This window comes from Mixophyes fleayi, chromosome 7 (genome assembly GCF_038048845.1).
Source record: "Mixophyes fleayi isolate aMixFle1 chromosome 7, aMixFle1.hap1, whole genome shotgun sequence".
Taxonomy (NCBI): Eukaryota; Metazoa; Chordata; class Amphibia; order Anura; family Limnodynastidae; genus Mixophyes; species Mixophyes fleayi.
The window spans coordinates 33,483,944-33,507,413 of NC_134408.1; the positions used below are offsets into that span (position 1 = coordinate 33,483,944).

Sequence of the window (23,470 nt, forward strand, 5' to 3'; positions counted from 1 at the left end):
TAGTCACATAATAATATTCTGTATTACTACTCTGTCAGACTACATCAAGTAACCCAGCAACATCTAGTATATTGAGACACGAGAAACAATATGCATGAAGTGAAACTGACAGGAAAATCAAAAGCGCAAACTCAGCAGCGTGTTATATAGCTGAAGTAGTTATGCTGCAGCTTCCAAGCGCTGCTTATGGACTGATCCATTCAATTGAGGGACATTTTTATTTTCTTGAGGATTTCAATGATACTTGCAGAGGTCAAGTACGGTGACTAAGTGGTTAGCACTTATTTTACACAGCACTAAGGTCATGTGTGGAGTTCGTATGTTCTCCCCTTGTTTGTGGGTTTCCTCCCACACTCCAAAAGCATACTGGTAGGTTAATTGGCTGTTATCAAATTGACCCTAGTCTTTCTGTCTGTGTGTGTATGTTCGTGAAATTAGACTGTAAGCTCCAATGGGGCAGGGACTGATGTCAGTGAGCGGAATTAGTGGCGCTATATAACTAGCTGATGATGAGAGATGACTTTTAGTTATAGCAAGTTACACTGTATCTTCAGGCACTGATCCTTCAGTTGCACTTTCAGTCTGAGGTACAGATATACTGGTCAATGGAAGACGCACCAAATTCTGATACTGGGGGGGCATTTCTGTTTTTGGCAACTAGTCAAACTCTCTGTGCGGCAAATATAAAACGTACAACTTCTACTCCCTCAAATGCCTCTAAACTTTTGAAACGTTTACCCTAAAACCAAGTCTGTGGGCTTACGTTAATTTTACTACGTGTATTCTTCAAAATTTCTCTGCGCAATGAGTACGACATCTTAGTCACTACTAGTATCCGTAATAATGTTATCTCAAAAGGTAATTGTACTAAGTTGTTCACAGCCTGGGCTGTCTGTGTTTGACCTAGAGGATGCTTCCCTGCCATTTGCATTGTGTATTATTATTAACACAATCAGAAAATTGGGGGGCGTATCAGCTGCAGAGATAGACATGCACTTTGTGGCATCACATTTACTGATTATGCTATATCTCTGTCATACTTGGTAAGTGGCTCCTAGCACGCTGATTGGTGGCTGGAGCTGGCCATGGTGCTGGTAAGTCCCCATACACTGATTGGTGAATGACTGGAACTATCCACCAATCAGAGTGCTGGGTGCTTTACTGGGTAGGATGGCATCACAGCACAGCCACACTTGTTCTCCAGCATGCTGAGAGACAGTGTGGGACTGCAAGAGATGCGGGCAATTAATTTGGGTGGCCACAAGAAACTTGGTGTCTGCATTATAAAGCCACTATAGTTCTGGGATCTGTATAGTAATGCCACCAGATTTCAAGAGTGTTCTGCATTGTAAATCCACCAAAAGCTTTAGGGGCCTGCATAGAAAAGCAACTAGATATTTGAGGATTTTCATTTTATGGTGGTCAGCAGAACAGGGTGGGTATTGAATAACAGTCACTATATCAGTCATTAAGATACTTTCTGTAGTGTATATTGGCCACTAGAATGTGCTCTGTAGTGTATATAGATGATTAGAATGCTCTTTGTTTTTCCTATATGTCATTAGAATGCCCTTTTTATTGTATGGAGAACACTAGAATGCTCTCTGTATTGTATAGAGATCACTAGAATGCTCTCTGGATTGTATAGAGGACATTAGAATGTTCTCTGTATTGTATATTGGTTACTAGAGTGCTCTGTATATTTGCCACTAGAATGCCATCTGGATTGTATATGTGTACTAGAATAGTCTCTCTATTGTATAGGTGTTACTGAATAATAGTCAGATGAAGCTGGTAGGCGTTGTATTTGATTTTAGCTTTTTGACATAACATTTTTTCATATTTTTAATTTGCTTTATAATACCACACCCACATCAGACAAGTCATGCTCAAACTGTTTTCATCACGCCTATGTTTCCATTGCGGTGCACTAGTAGAAGGCCTTGGGCCACATGCTTGTGTTTAGCACCCCAGGCCAAATAGTGCCAGCCAACCCTGGACACACCTTAACATACTTTTTCTTCTACTAGTATTCTAGTATTCTGCCTGACAATACATTTCTATTGGTCAGCTGCGTTTTAATACCACTATTCACCCGCCCGCACAGCTTGTCAATAATTAATATGCTCCTTTTTCTGACATCAGTGATGCCCATCGGAACGTCATTATCATGGTGATTGTCAGAATGGTAAATCCTTGAGCCCGCCACACTGCCGCATTCAGAATGCACTGTTACTATCCCTGTCTCACAGCTCTGCCCAGCACAGACAGGGTTAAGTAGATAGAGACACGTGTTTTGTCCGTGTTGGTGGTTTTGTGAGAAAGTAACAGGATCTGTTATGCCTGTGCTGTGTGTGGGTAGGTAAGAAGAAGCAGCGATTCCTGTCATGGAAAGGAATTGATCACTTGATTAATATCCTGTCTGGGAGTATTGATCGGTGAGGTCACCCATTATGAATTATTCATTATTTATTCCCTTGCAACTGTAAATCACTTGCAGGAAGTACAGAGGCTGAGTCACTCATCTAAAACCTATTTTAATCATATGCAACCCACCTACAGGAGAATAAATTAAAACTCCCTGCATAAAAACAAAACCGTCGTGATTAGTTACAGTGATAAGGCATGGATCTGCAGATCTTTAATAATTGTTTCTATAGGAGTCATACAGTTTAGGTGACAATATTTTTTTCAGTGCAGTAGTGCATTGCAGAAAGTGCATTTAAAACATACACTTATTTCCTCAGTAACAATACTGGAGGAGGACTGTTGAGGGGACGGACATGTTAATACACAGGTACTGATTTAGGGCATATTAACTCCCAATACTTTGATTGCTCATGTTCACTATACTATCCCCTTTTCCTGCATTCTTCTTCTGACCACTGTATGAAAACACATCTTGTATTTTTCCCAGGCATATTTATACGTTGAGAAGTTTGACACTGCATTAATATCTGCCGCATTAGTGGGGAAAGTGGAAAATGTAATGGCAATGTAATGAATGGAATGTGATAGTTTTGCAGTCAAAGCAGTAGGTGACGTGGCGGTATGGCATACCACCACCTACACCTCCACTTTGACCACTGTGCCACATGGAATGCTCACGTTATCTACGGCAAATTGTTCCTATATCGCAATATGATCTTGTTGGATAAAGATAGTCATTGTCTGTCGTGCTCAGAAATGCTGTTGGCAGATGACCGACCGCTATCGGTCTGTGTATGTGCTCATCTTCCCACCGCGCTAGCAAGTCAGAGTGATCCTGTTACTCCATTGGATCAAAGGGGAGGCTTGTTAGTGTGGCCAGCTTTACATTTGCTATTTAGTTGAATGCAAGCTATTCTAAGATAAGAAGTGAGGGAGCCATGCAGAGAAATCCTCTCTTCTTCTGTTATCAGCCCACTGACTGGATGTTTGATGTACATAGGGAAGTACTCTTCACCCACAGTAAAAGCTTTATCTCACATATGTATAATTCTGACAAGAGCTTAATAGTTATATTCTTGCAGATACATGAGCCTACCCTGCTATTTGGTTTCAATGCCCATCGACTTGATCTTTTGTGATGTTTGTAAATTCGGTGCCCGGGCCTAGTGGTCAGATCATGGTGGCCAGCAGAATGTGGCTCTACAGGTGTTGGTGAAACTGCAAGCTCCAGCATGCTTTGCCAGTAGATAGCCAGCCTTTAGCTTCAGAGCATGCTGGGAGTTGTAGTTTCACAACACCAGAGCCAGAGGTTGGCCAGACCTGCTCTAGTCAGACAGCCCAACTCCGCTTTCATACTGCACTTTGCTCAGTCCTGGACAGTTCCCTCTACAGTCGTAGCTTTACTGCTGTGGTACCTGATGGAAGCCTGACCAGGAGAATGCATGATGAGTAATATGCTCTCTCATGGTAAATCTCTCTATTTTTCCTGCTGCATAGTGCACAAGCACACTATGCCCTGAGTGTATTAGCTCCTATCTATGCCTGATAGCTGTATCCATCCCAAATAAGCATCCACCCTTCTTTATACTTATTCTACTTTTCCCTGAATCATATTATGTTATTGCAGTTGCTCAATGGCCCCCTGGATCTAATTACACTGCTCTGCTGCGCACACTGACATGTACTCCTGTTGTTGGTTCTGCCCCTCAGGGACTTTGTAAGTTCTTGAATGCTAGAAGCTCCCTGTGTAATTTGCATCGCAGTATGAATCATCTTCTTCTCCATGCTTTAATCAACATGAATTATTATTAATAGTGGTTCACCTTCTATGTCATGGTGAGTGATTTTAGTGTCGGGATTTCTTCTCCCACCTGAAGAAATAATGGCATTTTCCCAAAGGTTTACTTTGAAGATTTTATAAGATAGTGAAAATAGAGCAAACATGCAGTAGATGAAAGTATTATGTCATCAAGGGCCAGACCTGTCCTCCTTACAAGCGGGAGAGGTGAGATTTGGGAGGGTGGGATACTCTCCAGGAAGTCCCGGTGACCTTCCTGAAATTTGGGAGTCTCCTATACATACTGGAGGGTATGTATGATTTGATGTCTGATTGAGGTACAATACAGCACATTTGTGCTTCGGCTGCCGTATTATTAAAGTTTTCCACTCAACTATAATTTATTGGCTTGAACATACCCGTATGCAACTTTTACTGATAAGTCTTTATTTGCATTATCTTCCTTCCATGTTCTTTAGCCACGTAACTATATACCAGGGCAGAAATCTTTATTTTCATTGCTCGGGATATGATACAAGCTCTGGTGAGGTCTTTGCATCGTACACCTGTATCCAGCAGTTTTGTGTTGTATTCCAGTGAAATAAAGAATTCCGTCTGATGATCTAAACATACCTCCCAACAACTGCAAACACTCGGGACACAATGAACATCCCGGGAAAATCAGGACTGTTGGGGGAATGTATAAATACATGGTTAAATAGCATTTATGGAACCCGATGCTTCATCGCATTCTAATGTTTCACTGCCCGCTTGATTCATAAAAAATTAGATTGTCAGCTCTCCAAGAAAAGGACAGTCTCAGTGTCTGCACAATTCTATTTACAGCACTGATCAGATGAGCTAAATAAGGGAAGTAAGGTAGAGGTCGGGTGTGTACAGGCGGGATGAAGGTCAGAGTGGTAATAAAATGTGTGTGCATTAAACAAACACTGGACTTTGTGCGATGCATAATGGGAATGTGCACACATTATATGCAGCCACCCTGTGGTCTAAGACATTATTCATGAGGATGAAGCCCATCAATTCAGATGGAACCAGTGATATTATTGGCATGAGGCCCTCTTTAGGGGCTGCAAAGTCCCAACAATTAGCTAGTGATGTGACCTCCATGTCTACAGCAATGGGATTATTCTGCCTCCACTGCCTCTGACAAACACGTGGAAAGTTTGGTTCCCCTAAAGTAAGTTCCACACTACAAAAACATACTAGATTAATTAGCTATGGACAAAATTAATTCTTGTGTTTGTGTTGTGTGCAAAACACATTGTAAGCTCCACTAGCAGGAACTGGTGTGAAGGATTAAATATTCTCTCTGTAAATCACTGTGTAACAAGTAGGTGCTCTATAAATCGTACTTGCTGGCTTTATCCAGTGTGAGTCCAGAGGTACAGACCAGGCGGGAGGTGAAGTGAGGCTGAGCAGGGGGGTGGGTGTGGTGAGTTGTGTCCTTTTAAACCCTCCCCCCACGATGATATGACGCAATCGCATCATCTTGTCGCAGGTGTGTGGCCAATATGATGTCACGGAGGCCCACATCCTGTCCACTTCACTAGGACGTGGGTATGATGCAGGAGAGTGTCCTGCTGTTCTGAGAGTCTGGGAGACCTACCCGAAGTTCTGAGAGAGTGGGCAAGTATGATATAAATAGAGGTTAATAAATGAAAAATAAATAGTACGATTGCTTATATTGTTTTCCCTGGAATCCCTTTATCTTAGAGCTGTTCCGTCAGTCTAACTGAGGAACGATAATCCTCTCACCATACAATAGCTTTAAGGCATGGACTAATGGCAGATAATTTGGGGTGGAGTATGATATTATTGAGCCTGTGGGCTCAATAATGTCATACTGAACTCCAAGTATGACAGAAGGCAAAGTGGCCAGAGGCACAGCTCCATGCAGAGGAATATCCTACATCTCTGTCAAAGTTTAGTGTCCTTTTAGGGAAATCCATGATACCACTCTTTTGAAAAGGAGCCCCAATTAGCTAGTTAAGGGGGTCCACCCAAACATTGTATATGATGGTGTTTTTGTGTATGGGGGGAAATTATGTATATTTAAAACTTAAATTTACTTGTCAGGGGCCAATTTTCAGCTGCTATCCTATACTATCCCTGTATTGGATGACAGATACTATGGTTAGTCATGTGATAACAATTAGAACTAACCCACTGGATTTCCCGGTATTCTGTTCATAGTGACTTTTAAAGCACTGCACATAGAATGCTAGGACATCTCTTGCAGGCGGGTACCAGGTGAAGAGCTGCTGAGCACTGGCTTCTGTTAGACAAGGTATCTAATCATTATTTTTACATAATTGTCACCAGACATAAATGACAACATTACGTGGTTGAACACCACACACAGGGACATCTTAAGATGCTCCATGGGAAATAATTACTGGAGGTCTCTGCCACTTAAACCTCATTGTTCTAAGTCTTTACCTGTCCTAAGTATGTGCAGCGTCCTTGTCTTCACCCAGCCCTTGTCAGCACCAGTCAGGCAAACACTGACCTGACTGCTGCAGTCTGAGCACCGGGAAGTGGGCAGCACAGCTCTCTGCGATCATAGGAGGAGGGCAGCGGGTGCTGCGTGCCAAAGGTGCCAATTAGTTTGCGGGGGCTTGACTGACCGCACAGTAACCATAGTGACCAATTTGAAAACATTTAGAAGATAAATGTCAAATCTATGCTACTGAATATTGCAATTTTGCAAGCAGTTAATTTATGCAAAAGGAGCACAACACATCCTACACCTACTTTACTGCCATCCATGTTATTGACTCAATCACAGTCAAGTGGAGAAGAAGCTGCGCATCAGTGAGAGATTTGAGATAGACTCCGCTCATTCTGGCTCTGTCACCAACCTGCAGCTATAAATCTGCCTGTGAAATGCTGCCAGGGTCCTGCAGATTCCCCACTGCTGTTGTGTTCAGTGCAAGCACTCACAGGCTGGCTGGGGAGTCTATGTCACACTAAGTTGTGTTACTGATTAAAGTGAACACGTGGACTGAGTGCCGTGGAAGCAACAATTCTGTGACCTAGTCTAATATCCAGTGTGTTACTTCACTGTGCACCAGTAATATCACTGAGGTACCAGGCACAAAGTTTGTCATTTTTTGAGGGTCATAAAGGAATTTTTTCTTCTCTTTGAGGCTAAATTGGCAACTGTTTGGCACTGTGGATTTTGTTTTGCCTGCCTGTGGTTCTGGCTCACAAGTAGATAGGTTTCAAATTACTTTAATATGTGCTGATGGTTCCACTACAAGACAGCAGAAAAGTAATTGAAAGTACAATGCTTATGGTATTATTATTAATTGGGGATCATGAATAAAAAAAGTAGTATACACACATCACATAATGACAATATTTGCCTTGTCAAGACTTTGGTGTACAGTGGGTTTGATGTGTGTATTACTATACGCTGCATTCTACTATATGAATAATCACAACGTGCAACATGATGTTTTTCTCTTGACTTGCAGGTTACAGAGAAGGATTACTCTGGAAAAGGGGACGTGACAATGGGCAGTTTCTCAGCAGGAAATTTGTACTTTCAGAAAGGGAAGGAGTTCTAAAATATTTTAATAAAAATGATGTAAGTAAACCCTTTATGTATCTTAGAGAAAAAGACAATAACATTACATTATGGTATAATGTATATGCTCAAACATACGTTTGTGGGGTCATTTACAATAGGCAGGCACAGTGGCAATGCCTGCACCTTATTTTGCACATAGGTGCAAGCGCTAAGCCCCATGCACACACTGAAGTAGATGTTTGCATGCATACATTTGGCTGATGCTCACCGACGGTCTACAGACAGCTTGGTAAACTGAACATTCGCAGTCCCATAGCTTATGTACCAAGTCATTCTTAGATGCTGCCTTTCTGTATTCCAGTGTAATTGAAATATCAGCTTCATACACCCACTATATAAACAGTTAAAAAATAAACATATAAAGGTAACCTGTTGCCTAGACATGGTGGAGAATATTTACGAATATTGGTCTAGCCCAGCGGTTCCCAAAGTGTGCGTCGCGGCTCCCTGGGGTGCCACGGCGCTGTCACAGGGGTGCCGCGATCGCCCTAGCAATAAAAAGAAAAGCGAAAAAACAAAACTTACCAATCATCCAGCGCCGGATCCTCCTCCTCACTGACTGCCGGGCGTGACGTCATCACGTCCGTCAGCCTCAGTGAGGAGCAGCAGCAGAGAGGATGTCAGGAAAGAAGGTAAGTAAAGGAAAGTGAAGGGGGACAGAGAGACACGCTGAAGGAGGGGGACAGAGAAAGACGCTGAAGGAGGGGGACAGAGAAAGACGCTGAAGGAGGGGGACAGAGAAAGACGCTGAAGGAGGGGGACAGAGAGAGATGGCGAAGAGGGGAACAAAGTAATATGGTGAAGGGGCACAATGTGATGGTGAAGGGGCCTAAATAAATCTTACGTCATTTTGACTCAACTACTTAAAAAACGGGACTACCCGGTAGTTATTTTGGCTTAGGGGTGCCTTGGAAAGATTATGGTGACCCTCAGGGTGCCTCGAACTGAGAAAGTTTGGGAACCACTGGTCTAGCCAATAAGATGAGGCTCAGTTGATTATGAACCAGTGAGATCACTCAGGCTTGTGTGGCACAGTAGGGGCACAAGGCCATGTAATTAAAGTGAAGCCCATCTGGTCCATCTTTCACACAAGGCACATTCATAGCTGCGTTATTTTATCTCAGTCAACCAAGTGTGCCCTATGTTTCCCCCTCTCTTCCGAGAAACAAAAGACATGTTTAACACACTTGGAAGGTTTAACCTGTTACTTCAATAAACTTTTACCTTGATTCTGTTACAGGATCAATACATTTTTGTAAATCCAATTAGCCCCAGGACCTGTTGAGGCTGCCTGCACAGGGGACGGGGGACGGGGAAGCTGTCATCTCTCAGTTTGACCTTTCAGCCAGTCTCCAGCCCAGTAAGCGCCTGGGTTTCCGTGTACAGGAGGAGGGCAGGGGTGTGATTAGTGGGGGGAGATTAAAAAGTCTTGTTCCCAGAGAAGCAGGCCTGGGGATTGTGGACAGTTTCCCTACCAGCAGTGTGGTATCTGATCACTAGTGGAAGCATATCCAGGTAACTAGTGGGAGCCCGCCAAAAGCAGGAAGATTTTGTTTGGCTTGTTGGCTGCCTGAGCTTTGTGGCAGAAGATGGTAGTCAGATCCTTGGACATGCAGTTACTAGCAGGCTAAAGGGCTGGTAATACTACTCGGTTGCCTGTAAATATGTATGTTCTCCGTGATTTATGGTCATTTAGTGATTTCTTCTATGAACCTCTGTGTAGGTTACTATAAATCTGGTTTATTGCTTATGAGTCTCAATGTGAGCAACTATTATCCCTACACTAGTGGTAGGCTACTGGTGAAGCTAAAGCTGCCTGACAAATCTGAGGAAGCTACCAGTGGCAACTTTATCCCGGGATAGTTCTCAGCATGTGACTAGCACCTAGTGAATTGATAGGCTGCAGTCACATGAAATATTGGTTCAGTACACAAGATGGCTGCCTCCATCCATTGTGTGCAGGTGATGGGTCTGCTTTAACGATTTATTGATAACGCTGTATGCAGAGAAGCTTTTCAGAAGAAATACTTCCCCTTCACTCATTCTAAGAAAATGTATTTTGCTTTTGTATTACTGTTAATAAGCAGACTGCAATTAACAGGAACATCAAAAGGCCTTTGTGTCTTCTGTCGTATCATGCATCTCGGTGCAGAGGGAGAATGGATAGTGTTTTCACATAGTCTGTTGTCTTTTCCAACAAAAGACTGGATTACATAGATACAAGCACTTTTTTGTCAATTACAATTATGTAAACTGAAGGTTTTGCCACTTACCAAATATATTATATCTTTTTTTAAAGAGAACTGTTTTTTTTTTTTTTACATATAGTATTTTAATTAAGATTTTCATAACAAACAAACAAGTAACTACATCCTAACTTATTACCCCATATATCTAATAACACTTTACCTCAGTGTATAGCCATCACCTGTGTGCTGTGGGGTAAGCCATTTTGTGGCCTGAACATATATTCATGTAAATGCAGCCAGTCATTTCACTAGGAAACTGAGAAATAATAAAAACATGAGGTGCAACAACACTAGTTCCCAATGGAATTATAGACTGCAAGAGTATTGGTTAGCCTACAAAATGTCTGCCTCCACTGAGCACAAGGGAAAGATACACTTCAAGTAAGTTCCAGGCATTACTATAGATTTCCTTTCTTATAATTCTTTATAAAAAATTTTTTTATAAGATGCATGTTTTTCAACCCTCATGTTTACACTAGTATGGATACTATGGGGTATATTTATTAAACTGCGGGTTTGAAAAAGTGGAGATGTTGCCTATAGCAACCAATCAGATTCTAGTTATGATTTATTTAGTACATTCTACAAAATGACAGCTAGAATCTGATTGGTTGCTATAGGCAACATCTCCAACTTTTTCAAACCCGCAGTTTAGTAAATATACCGCTAGGAGTCAGAACAAAGTCAGAAAGGGGCATGAAGGGCCCACCAGGGGAATGCAAATGTAGGGGCCATGAGTGTGTGAGGGGGTGTGGTCAGCCACCAGAGAGGCGTGGCCAGCCACTAGGGCGGGCAGAAGGAGAGAACACTCTCTGCCCCGTTCACCACACATTCCTTCCTTCTGGTACAGTGTCGGATGGAAAGTAGAATTATGATTCTTCTTTCCTTCTAACATACAGGACACACAGTGGGTTGGTGCCCTCCGTGGGCTTTAGAGAATTGTCAGAGGCTGGGGACGATTGCAATTTTTCCTGAGCAGCCTGACAAATGAAATGATACATTTGTTAAATCTCTCAATAAAAGTAAATCACTACAAACAAACTGATTTGAAGCATTAGGAATGCTTGGTGAAAAAGAAGACGTTCTAGGTTTAGACTTCCCACAAGGAGAAGATATAGTCTAGTTTTTGCCATGCAGTTTGCCGTGTTTTTTTTTTTTTTTAATTTAAAACAAAATTTTCACGTATATAAAGTGCCATGTTGTAGATATTTAGCAAAATAGCTTAGAACTAGTGACCTCATTGAAGCATGAAGCAGCCCACAAAATGGGATCATAGGTGACTGGTCCGCTTTAAAACGCCAGTTTATTTCATCATCATCATCATTTATTTATATAGCGCCAACATATTCCGTTTCGCTTTACAATTGGGGACAAATATAATGAACTAATAAACAAACTGGGTAAAACAGACAAAGAGGTGAGAAGGCCCTGCTCGCAAGCTTACAATCTATGGGACAATGGGAGATTGACACATGAGTTTAAGTCTACATTTTGCATTTCGGCCCAGCCAGACTGCAAAGGTAAAAGTGACTCATAAGCTAAATGATCCTATCACACAACAATGTTGGTCAGGGGGTAGTTGTCTTGTGTGAAATTTGTTTGTTTTTTTTTAGCATACAAGGCTTGTAAAGTCTTGTATGCTCAATAGTCTTGTATTTGTACCTGGAAGGTGGAAGGTATTCCCATCATTATCCTGGTGCAAATCAGGTCAACTTGTGCAATGGCGTGTATGTAAGATGGAGGTGTGTTTATATCACGTGGTACAGCTGGAAGTGTGAGTGGCTGTGTATTGTGCAAAGCTTGGTTGGGTTAGATTTGGCTTGTGCAGATCAGGGGTTAGATGTAATTAGTCCTGGATTTAGTTTTTTTTTAGATTTCAAACTCAATGCTTATATGTGCTTAAATATTCGTCACCCCCCCCCCCCTGGTCTTCTCAAATAATCATTAAACTTGTACATATTCTACTAAATAAGACACTCCAATTTATTTGCACCTGTTGAGTCATTATCTGCAGTATTTTTATGTCACTTGTCTATACTTTCCTTCCACCGTCCCACACAACTTCTCACCATGATTTTTAAATAGATTGAATAAAAGGAAAGAGTTTCCCTTACAAAATATATACTACAAATAATTGACATCATATTCTATAAATCTATTAGCCGTAATCCCAGCACATTATATGCCTCATTAACTTCTGTTATTACAAGGACATGTCCCATTACATCTCCACAGTTGTAAATGAGCCTTTGATTGGGAAGTGACTGCTTCGCTCTGAATTCATTTGTTTATCTAAATGGTTTTTTTTTCCAGGCAAGAGAGCCCAAAGCAATTATAAAGATTGAGCATATAAATGCCTCTTTCCAGCCAGTCAAAATAGGGAACCCAAATGGTCTGCAAATCACTTACTTGAGGGACAACAGCACTCGGAATATTTTTGTATACCACGATGATGGCAAGGTAAGTGGCCAAAGGTGAGAAACGGTAAATTATTTGTGTATTTCCAGATTGGAATGGACAAGAAGATGTATACTAAAATAATATCAAAACGGTGATCTTTGTGTATCTAATTCCCCTTTTGCTGTATACACAAGAGGCCATCAGTTCACCAGCTGTTTGGGAACAAAGAAAACAGAGGCTTGTAGTTATCTGCCCTGGTGTTTTATATGATACATTAATAGAAAGTAGGGGCATTTTTTGGGTGGGCAAGCCCTGAATCTTAGAAGAGTCATCAATCGATATTCCTGCAAATGAAAGAATGGCCCCACACACTTCTTCAGGTGTATAAGATTCAGAGTAGGTCACAAACATCATCTATATAGCACAAGTTAGGGATATAAGTGGTAAAACCATACTTGTCAAACTTTGGAAATTGAATTCCGAGAGACCCCGGGCAGGGGGCGTGGTGGGAAGGGGTGGGGCGCGGTCATTTGCATTATTTTGGCCCCACCCCACAACAAAACCGTCATTTTTGTCGCGGGGGGGAAGCAAAATGACACGATTCACCGCAAATCACGTCACTTTGACGAGAGAGTTGCCGTATGCGGATACTTGCTTGCTCTCCGTGAGTCCGGGAGACGTACCCGAATTTCGGGATTCTCAGGGACATTCCGGGAGAGTTGGCAAGTATGGGTAAAACGAAAGAATTTTAGTATCACAAACACAAGCTTATTCACAGTTTGGTCTGTTTGTGGTTCATCCTAAATTCTCAGAGTTTGAGGTTTGAAATTCAAATTCAGAAGTAAAGGAAGTAGGAACAGTAGTGGTGGTTTTTTTTATGATAAAATAGCAGCAATGGTCTTGCAGTACCCACTTGGTAATATACAGACCAATATATGATAAATGAACCAAGTCACTCCCCTCCTTTCTCAAGCTCTGTGTGCTGTATACCTACTCCCCCAAACTTCTTAGGACATCAGGCATTTAATTGTTCTGTTTCCTGCAGCATCTCTATAAAGGCTTCAGATATTGTGTGATAGCCACTTCAACCTTGGCATTTCCTTAGACCCTGCAAACAATGATTCACAAATACCAATACCATGGGGCCCATTATATCCAGTGTTTGTTTCTTATATCAACTCCTGCATAAGTAACAATTATGGATGGGACACACACATTGTTGCTTATATTTTCTATCCATCTTAAGCCACTATAACCCCATCAACATAACCATAAGTTACCTTTACCTATACCTAAACGCTTAATGTATGAACATAGTGCTGCCCTCTTTCTAGCCCAATAAATAGTCAAAAATCCAGACCACACAGATCCCTAGATTGTAAAAATTGAACACTAGAAAATTTATAGACATAAATTATAACTTCTATCTGGAAGAATACGCTTAATAGTCTTGTAGAGCGCCTTCTGCTACAGTTTCACAGCGTCATGCTATTATTTTAGCCTTGTGTAATAGGACTCCTGCTCCACTGGCCTGTTGCTCTTTTTTAAGCTTTCCTAACAACCAGGTGGATATTTGTAGGCTTATCACTCCTGACTTTATTGCAGAGAGCCAGGAACATGCGTTCTGCTCCTGTTCACCGCCGAGCAGCAGCTTTGTACAGAATCCACAAAAGGGGATGCACATGCTGAAAAGTGCATCATCTATCATGTTGTCTGTAGCAACTGGCGCTGTCCACTTCTGGCTGATCCTTTCTGTTCATCTATTTCCCTGGCTCTGCTGTCTCTGGGCTTGTGGAAGTGATGACTTAGGGATGATTTCCAGCTCAGTTGATGGCTCGACATCACTGGACTTCAATCAATATCTGTGACTAGTGCTGTGCGCTGCTTTTGGGGATATGTGACTCTGACATTAAGTGACAGAGCAGCAGGAGGTCGTTGTGGTACGAGGCCCCGGGGCACACTTAGACCATGCAGCAATCTACTTGTCATGTCTGCCACACCTTCTTTCGATGCCTCCCTTGGCTATTAGTGCAGCAGCTCCCACACATGATCCCGCACTGCCCTCCCACACTCAGAGTTTGCAGGTAATATACACTGAGTTGTCCTCATTTTCTCTGTGTAGGAGTTATAAGTATTCCCACACACCAGAGCTGGTGGTGGACCTGGTGCCACAGCCTGTGTCATACTGCTGCTGGCAGCCATTGGCACTGTGATATTGATGCATGGGCATGATGAACTCCACTGGTGCATCACCTGAGTGCACACTCGAGTCAGTGGAAGCCACTACCTCCATATCCTAGGGGACTCACAACAGCAGGCACCTCACTACTCTCAGAAGCATCAGGCTCAAGTCCAGGGGAGTCTAAGCACAACGTACTGGATGCCCATGTACGGTTTTCACACCAGCTTCAGTGCCCGTCACAGAAAGAGACTGCACAATCTTTGAACTATGGTACCAAAGTATTTCCACGTTCAATCAGAGCTCTCACAAATCCTTGGCAGTACTTCCTCTTAAGCAGCACTGTGACCTTGAGCAGAGGTGAGAGGAGGTGAAGCTCCTTAAATTAGCTGTGTCCCAATCTTCCCCACTAATCAGCCCACTATGAGCAGCAACTGGGGCCCCTGACCCTGGGGTGACCAGGAATGGTCCTAGCAGCAGTCACCTGCTCTGCTGGCTCTGCTGCTGTTCCCTATGGGCTGCGGACAACATTTTCCATGGGTGGTGAGGAGATCAACTGTACTCTCATCCTCTAATCTAAATAAACAAAAATGTTGTTTATTTAAACTCTCCCTGTGAAAAAAACAAACAAACAAAAAAAGTGTCAAGTGTGCGCAAGTGGATGTAATGAGCCCTCTTGGTGTGACCTTTGTTTCCTGGCTCCTGGCAGTCCTCCCCAATTTCCAACCCAGTCTCCTGGAACTGAAATTAAAATTGCAAATGGCAATCGGCCATATTAATTGAATGTGCTACACAATGATCCAGTGTTGAATGAACGTGTTATAAGTACGGTGATCGCTCTCAATGGACATGGAATGAGTTCATAACAAACTTTGAAGAGGTTCAACAAATGTCAAACAGGCTTCAGGCCTTTCTAGCAACCATCTGGTTAACACAAATGCCGACTTTTTTTAAGGTTGCAAAAGTTGAGAATTTCGAACAATTTTTTGCACTTCTGCATAGATTTGAGTTACTGGTTAGAACCAGTTTTCAAAATGGTTGGAGCATTTCTGCTATAACCTATCATGCCACTCTTGTACCAATATAACAGTATACTCAATTGTTTTTATTTAGCCACGCCCACTGTATAGCTGAGATACCTAAATTCAGGCCTCTTTACAGCCATTAAGATCATTGATCCGAACACTAGAACAGGAAAAACACATGACATAGAAACTGGGGGGGATAAAAGCTTGATAGAAAAATAGATATAACTTTTACTAGTTACAAATGAGCGCACCACAGGACTTTAACATCCGAAAAGTGCAGTGGTGCGATATGGTTCCATGCTACTGAGACCAGATATAATGATTTACTGAGGTGAAAGTGACTAGATGAGAGAAATTGGAAGAATTCGATAATAGCCGCTGACAAGCTGAAAAAGCAGAAGAGAGCAGGATCTTATATAGGGTGTTATGTAATCACAAAGTGCAATTAGGCATTAAACCGTAGCAACCAATCAGCAATTCGCTTCTATCGAATTAGTGCTGGTTAGACAAAATAAGCAGCTATCTGATTGGTTAATATGACTTATTGCACTTTGTGAGTAAATAACCAACCGTGTTTTATCACATGGAGAAATTCTGTGTAGATACTACTAAGTAAAAACTTCTTTTATTAAACATTGCGAAAGCAAGTCTCATTAAAAATGTAATAACATGTAACAGTTAACCCAGAGTAGAGCATAATTAAATGATCCTTATAAGTATATAGAGTAATATGCTTCTTTTTTTTTAGCAAGTGTAGAATGTTTTTTATTTATAACACTACTAGAAGTATGCTGCATTCATTATTCTACACCAATCTGGCTTTTAATTTCATGCTGTCATGTTGAACATGTTTGTGCGGCTGTCAGAGAAAGCAGAAGTCAGAAGAAATTATTAATGAATCTTGGTGTATTTTGCCCTTTCATATCACTTCTAATTGGCATCACAAATCAATGAGGGCACCTGCCAGGCACCTGTCTAGGGTGTAGCCAGGGGAGTTGGCTTGTTGCTATAACAGCTCCCTTAATAACAAAGGTCATATCTCTGGTGCTGGTAAACTAGTGCCACCATGTGGTTTCCTAAAATACTGCATGCAAACTCACCAGTTCAAGCAAAGTGTAGTTTTATGTGTCATATTATTTATTTATATATTATTTATGTGAGATATTTTAATGTCACTAATGTTTATCAATGCAGATTTATATCTGATATAGGTAATTGTCTTTATAATAGCTTCATTTTGGAGGTTTTTTTCTAGAATAATTCTCATATTACAGGGTAACTGTTGTGCATTCATGCTTATTACAGGAGATCGTTGATTGGTACAATGCTATCCGAGCTTCGCGGTTTCACTACTTACAGGTTGCCTATCCTGGTGCAGGAGATGTTGCAGTAAGTTAACTTATGTATTGTTATGTTTCGCTCATTGGCAGTCCCTACATTCTCTACAGATATATGACATATGTATGTTTAATACAGAAGTATGATAAATACAAATCAGTAGGAGGATTGTAAAAAATTGTATTGTGTTAATGTATTGTCATCTTTATTACATTTTTATGTTTTATGTCATGTTTTTATGTTTACATGTTTTACAGTCAAATACGCTTCTGCGTAGCTACTGTATATGAAAGTGTCATACCCTGTAGCACACTGGAACTATTCACCAATGAGAATGCAGGATGCTTTCACATGACTTATTCAGCACTATGAGTGACTGTAATTTAATTGGATCGAATCCACAGACTGGGGGTCTGACATACACTCACACTCACACTCACACACACTATTCAACAGAAGAGCCAAGGTTCCAAAAAACTGTGTCCATGGTTCACCTGTTGATTTTTGTGGATTGTACTGTACTTAACCTACTTTGCACCAGTATTTGTGAACCTGTATAGGGAGCACAGGAGCACTATGAATAATGCTAATCGTTTGTTCTTCTAGTTGGTGCCAAAGCTGACAAGAAACTTTCTCAAAGAGGGGTTTATGGAAAAAACAGGTCCAAAGGTAAGACATTAGGAATATCCTCAGGGAACGTGCAGCTACAAGTACATATTCCAATGGAAAGGGCTGTTACACCTAAAAAACTAAAGTTGTTGTTTGCGCAATTCCTGCTGACCTTTGTCATGTTCCTGAACAATGAATATAATTTATAGATAATCTTATTATTATTTGGAGTATATGGAAGAAAGTGGTGTAGACCCCCTTTACCACTACTAGTATTACAGTGAGATGATCTTGATCAATTTACTCTATAGCGTAAAGAAAATTGTCACACATTTTTAGCTTATAGGGAAAGTTTTAGTTCATTTTGAAAATGTGGCTTAATTCCACTTGCAGACCAGGGGGTAAATGTATCAACCAGCGGATTCTGCAAAGCAAAACTTGCCTTGAAATCCATTGCCGTTCTAAATTTGCTATGCAATGTCGCAGAATATCCCGGATGTTTTTGCTCCAGACAAAGGATAGGAACTAAGGGTAGACTTTTTAGGGTATAGCAATGTCTCTGTATGTTTGGAGCCACAATGATGCAAAATGTGTTGGTATCATGCAGAATGGCAGACAGGGTCATTTCGAGGTGTCAAGTACTATCTTTTATTTGTTTTTTTATTTACATTTAAATTATTAGAATTATTATAATGTTTGGCAGATGGGTCTAGGGAGGGCATGGCTTTTCAGATCACACTAAGGGCCTGAGTCATTTTGACTGCCCACTAACTTCCCATCTTTTGATTTCCAGTATATACTGTGTATTGTACAAGTTAAATGCTTTAAATGGGAATATTGTATTTAAAATCCTGTATAACAGTATATACATATTCTGATTATGTACATTGTTATTTACCTGTAGTATCCTATATTTGTATAGAATTTGTATAGACAATTATACAATTGTATTATCATCATGTTCAGTGCTCAGGTTATTCTTGTGTGTTGTGTCCTACATCTGTACATAATGTAATAGAATTCTATTATAGCCATAGCCATTGATCAGGTCATGTTGGGGGTGTAGTGTCCTATGTCTGTATAGAGTGTAATAGAATTGTATTATGGCCATGTCCAGTGGTCAGGTCATGTTGGGGATGTAGTGTCCCATGTCTGTATACAGTGTATTATGATCATGTCCAGTGATCATCATCATCATTTATTTATATAGCGCCACTAATTCCGCAGCGCTATAGAGAGAACTCACTCACATCAGTCCCTGCCCCATTGGAGCTTACAGTCTAAATTCCCTAACATACACACACAGACAGACAACACAGACTAGGGTCAATTTTTGTTAGCAGCTAATTAACCTACCAGTATATTTTTGGAGTGTGGGAGGAAACCCACGCAAACACGGGGAGAACATACAAACTCCTCACAGATAAGGCCATGGTCGGGAATTGAACTCATGACCCCAGTGCTGTAAGGCAGAGGTGCTAACCACTTAGCCACCGTGTTGCCGTAGTGATCAGATCATGTTGGGGGTGTAGTGTCCTATGTCTGTATAGAGTGTAATAGAATTGTATTATGATCATGTCCAGTGGTCAGGTCATGTTGGGGGTGTAGTAGAATTGTAATATGATCATGTCCAGTGGTCAGGTCATGTTGGGAAATGTAGTCTCCTTTGTTTGTATAGAGTGTAATAATGTGGGGTGTAGGGTACTAGGTTTTCTGTTGTTTTTTTTTTAACCTCAAACTTCTCAAGTGGAATTTCTAGACTATATGTGTATGGGTTACTCTCTATTAAGCTCCTCTTATACCAAGACAGTGTCATCAAAGGTGCAGAGTTAACCGGGCCGACTTTGACCATTGATTCACTTTGTTGCCTTCTCTCCCCCAGAGTCCTGCAAACCGCACACACGTATCTGGTTATTGTAATCCGTTGTTAACAACTTGTGTTTGAAATACGTGTTTTTATTTTTAGCATACAGAAGGTTTTAAAAAGAGATGGTTCACCTTGGATGACAGAAGATTAATGTACTTCAAAGATCCTTTGGTAAGAATGTGTTTAATTAGGATGCTCTTAATGTAACTGAGCACTCTGAGATTGATGGCTGCTTTCAAGATGTGTTTATAAAATAGTCAGAGGTTACGATCCAGAGATTACATATGAAATGACCTAGATTCTCAGCCATGGGTGTGATTTGACCTCTGTACTATTCTTAAGCCTTTTACAGATTTGTTATATCAATATTTTTATATAACTTTAATGTCTTGAAGTGGAAAATATAGCGATTTAGCCTTCAATGAACCCTCAAATCTAATCATACAGTAGACCATTAATGGGCCTCCCGACCTTCAAAAGAGACTCGCATTACTGTTAATTTCAAGAATGAAACAAGACCCAAGACACCCTCAGCACCCTCGTATGTCTCATCTTAAAATGCCCCACAGACCTTCCACTTGCTCCAAAATAGCCCCACATGTCCCAAGACCCACACAAAATGCCCCAAATATCCTCAAACTTCTACTTGCCATGAAATGTCCTCAGATCCCAAATATATTCCAAAACTCACCCAACATGCCACTTCCCTCCCCCACATTTCACTTATTACCTCCCCATGTGCCGCCCACACCTTAGGGGGGTGGAAGAAGGGCGCTGGGGGAGGCCCAGCGTTCTGTGAAACCACTGGACATCCTCCAGCGACGCTTTCCCTGATTCCTTCTAGTGCACTGCGGTCTACGCACATTCTGCCGTTTCTCCTAGTAGGGAGGTATGTCTAATGGCAGTGCCAGGGAGATGCGCAATTGACACACTGCAGCCAAGAAAATTAAATTCCAAAAGTTAAGCTTTATATGCAATGAGCAAAATCTAATATGCTATAGATAACACCCATCAATGTGAGATATACTAGTAATAACTCACATCACAATCCAATTCGCTATTGATAACGCCCAGCAACGTGAAATATGACAGTAATAATACATCAAAGTCTGAGGCCATTGTTAATGCCCATTTAACTCTAATATGCAATTTTTTTTATTTATTTTTTATAAACTTTTTATTAGGAACATCTTTTTTTTTCAATGAAAAGCATTACAAAATCTCGAGAGGTTAATCAATAACAAATAACACGTGTTTACATACAGCTGAACACAAAAACACTCTCATGGTTCTATCATATTCGGAAGATAATTGTGTAATTATCCAAAACAGCAAAGATGTTGTTTTAACATTTCAGAACTATAGGGTATGGAGGGGATGGGAGTAATGAGTAGAAGGGGAGGAATGTAGGGACCAGAGGAAGGGTTGGGGGGATTGAGGATTCCCATATCAAATAAAGAAGAAGTAGACTTGTTTAGAAGCACCATTCCATATTCAGATTCCGCTAGAACTGGAGTGGAGCTTGATTATGATATAAGGCCCATGAAGACCAGACTTTATAGAAGGAGACGGAGGAGCCCCTCCGTATGCTAGTAATGTGTTCCATCTGGTAAGTGTGCCAGATCCGACTGCAGACCATCTGGAGAGTTGGCGGTGTGGAGTTTTTCCAAGAGGCCGCTATCTGACACGTGGTAGCACTGACAATGTGCCTAAGTAGCTTGTGAGCAGATTTGGTGAGGTCTGGGAGGGGCAGCGGTAGCAGAATATGCTTAGGGTCAGATGGGATAGGAGTATCTAAAATTGTTGAAGCTAGCGCAAGGACTGCTGTCCAGAATGGTCGTATCCTGGGACAGTACCACCACATGTGCATAAATGTTCCTGTTTGTCCACAGTTTCTCCAGCAGTCAGCACTGGTCTGTGGGTATATTTTTTGTAGCCTGGAGGGGACATAGTACCACCTATGTATTAGCTTGTTCGCATTTTCTTTGACACGAACATTTATAGAGCTACGAGCTGTACTTTCATAAATATCCGACCAGTCTTCCTCATCTAACTCGGTTCCCAGGTCCGCCTCCCACTGCGTCTGAAAGCGATCCTTAACAGTCGGAGTAGCGGGGAGCAAGGCGTTATATAGAATGGATATAAGGCCTTTGGATGACGGGCCCGAGAGGCACAGGTTCTCAAATGTGGTAGGTGGTCTGGAAGAGAGTTGGGCTTTAACCGTTTGGTGGTAATGCCTAATCTGAAGATATTGGTGGAACTGTCCCGGCAAAAAACCACACCGCTCTACCAGCTCCGAAAATTGTGGAAATATTGTTGTCTTGGTTATACGATTGAGTAACAGCAGCTTGCCCGTACCTGCCCATTTTGTATACATGGAACGAGACAACCCGGGCCTAATATGCAATTTTAATGTCCAACAAGGGCAAATACGCAGGTGGTGATGTCTAGACATATAATATACCAGTTATACAGTAATAATGCTCATCAAGATCAAATACACCAGTGATGGTGCCTAAGAACTAATATGCCAGTGATGAGGCTCCTATAAGATGAAATACACAATAGATAATGCCAGGCAGGATCTAATATGCCACATATAACATCCAGGAAGTTCTAATATGCTGTGATAATGTCCCATAAATGTCCATTACTGAAGCCCAATAAGATCAGTAGCCGTAATACCCAATAAGATGCCCATTATTAATAAGGTCCAGTTAGATACCAAGAAGTAGTAATGCCCAGTAAGATGCCCATTAATAGTGATGGTACCTGGTAATGCTAATGACCAGTAGGATGAACAATATTAATAATGTCCATATAGTAATGTGCAGTAATCTACCCAGTAGATCAAATAAATACTTAACACCCCGTTGCAGTCAGGTCCTTATAATAAATAAATATATCACATTATAATACATTATAATAATACAATTGTGCCAGACTGCAGGAAGTTTGTCACCTGGCTCTGACCCCAGGGAAACACAACATAATTGTGCTGGTACAGAAAGTGCAACCTGATTACAGCTTATTTTACCCATCATATCAGATAGGACCCCAATGACATCAGACCATAGATACTGCCTCCCCCCCTCCCCCGAGTTTTGTATTATACAAGGGTTATAACCAGTGGTCCAAGTAGAAATGTAGGATTGGCGGTATGGAACATGTGATGGGAATGTAAGTGAATGGAATTTGTTAGTTTTACAATCAAAGCAATAGAAGTGGCTGTATGTCAGAGCACTGTATACCATTAACCATATACCAGCCCACTTCCATCACTGGTTATAACACATACTTAATAATGACAGAAGGGTTTTGGGAGCAGTTCAAAGGATTATGGGAAACAACACAAGACTGTCTCTCTGGCAAGGTAAATGCTGCAATTAGAATTTGTAACATTTTGATAGGAGATAATTAAAGCCTTGTAAAAGGTATATTATTATGTATGAATCCATTATTGTTTCATTTAGACAAATGCAAAGAAAAATAGTTTTAATTTGCATTCAAAAAGTATGAAGATTAGATTAGATTTCATGCAATATCATGCGTTACTTCAGTTTATTGTTAAATGTCTCTAATAAGACGAGGTTCATGCGTTTTACATTTGGTTTGTCACTGTTAACACCTCAAAACCAAGTTTTCTTTGGTATTTGTATTGGTGTTATGGGTAACATTTGGTTGTGTCACAGGATGCCTTCGCCAGAGGGGAAGTGTTCATCGGCAGCACGGATAACAACTATAAGGTAGAAGAGGGACTTCCTGCCTCCACACAAGGGAACCACTGGCAGTATGGTATCACCATCACTACTCCTGACAGGAAGTTTCTGTTTACATGCGAGAGCGATACTGACCGCTCTGACTGGATCTCCGCCTTCCAGAAAGTTCTCAGCAAGCCCATGCTTCCCCAAGAGTATGCAGGTGAGAGTACATTACACACTCTGCTGTGCATATTATATTCAGTGTATGCAGTA

At 41.2% G+C, this 23,470-nt stretch overlaps 1 protein-coding gene across 1 annotated transcript in view; it reads left to right on the plus strand.

Moving 5' to 3' along the window:
- Positions 1 to 23,470, plus strand: part of ADAP1 (ArfGAP with dual PH domains 1) — a 134,010-nt gene that overhangs the window by 105,267 nt on the left and 5,273 nt on the right. Inside the window, exons 5-10 of the mRNA XM_075179630.1 lie at positions 7,711 to 7,823; positions 12,389 to 12,535; positions 16,988 to 17,071; positions 17,627 to 17,689; positions 19,596 to 19,667; positions 23,189 to 23,417. Coding sequence (XP_075035731.1) covers positions 7,711 to 7,823; positions 12,389 to 12,535; positions 16,988 to 17,071; positions 17,627 to 17,689; positions 19,596 to 19,667; positions 23,189 to 23,417 — 708 coding nt within the window. The remainder of the gene's footprint in view (positions 1 to 7,710; positions 7,824 to 12,388; positions 12,536 to 16,987; positions 17,072 to 17,626; positions 17,690 to 19,595; positions 19,668 to 23,188; positions 23,418 to 23,470) is intronic.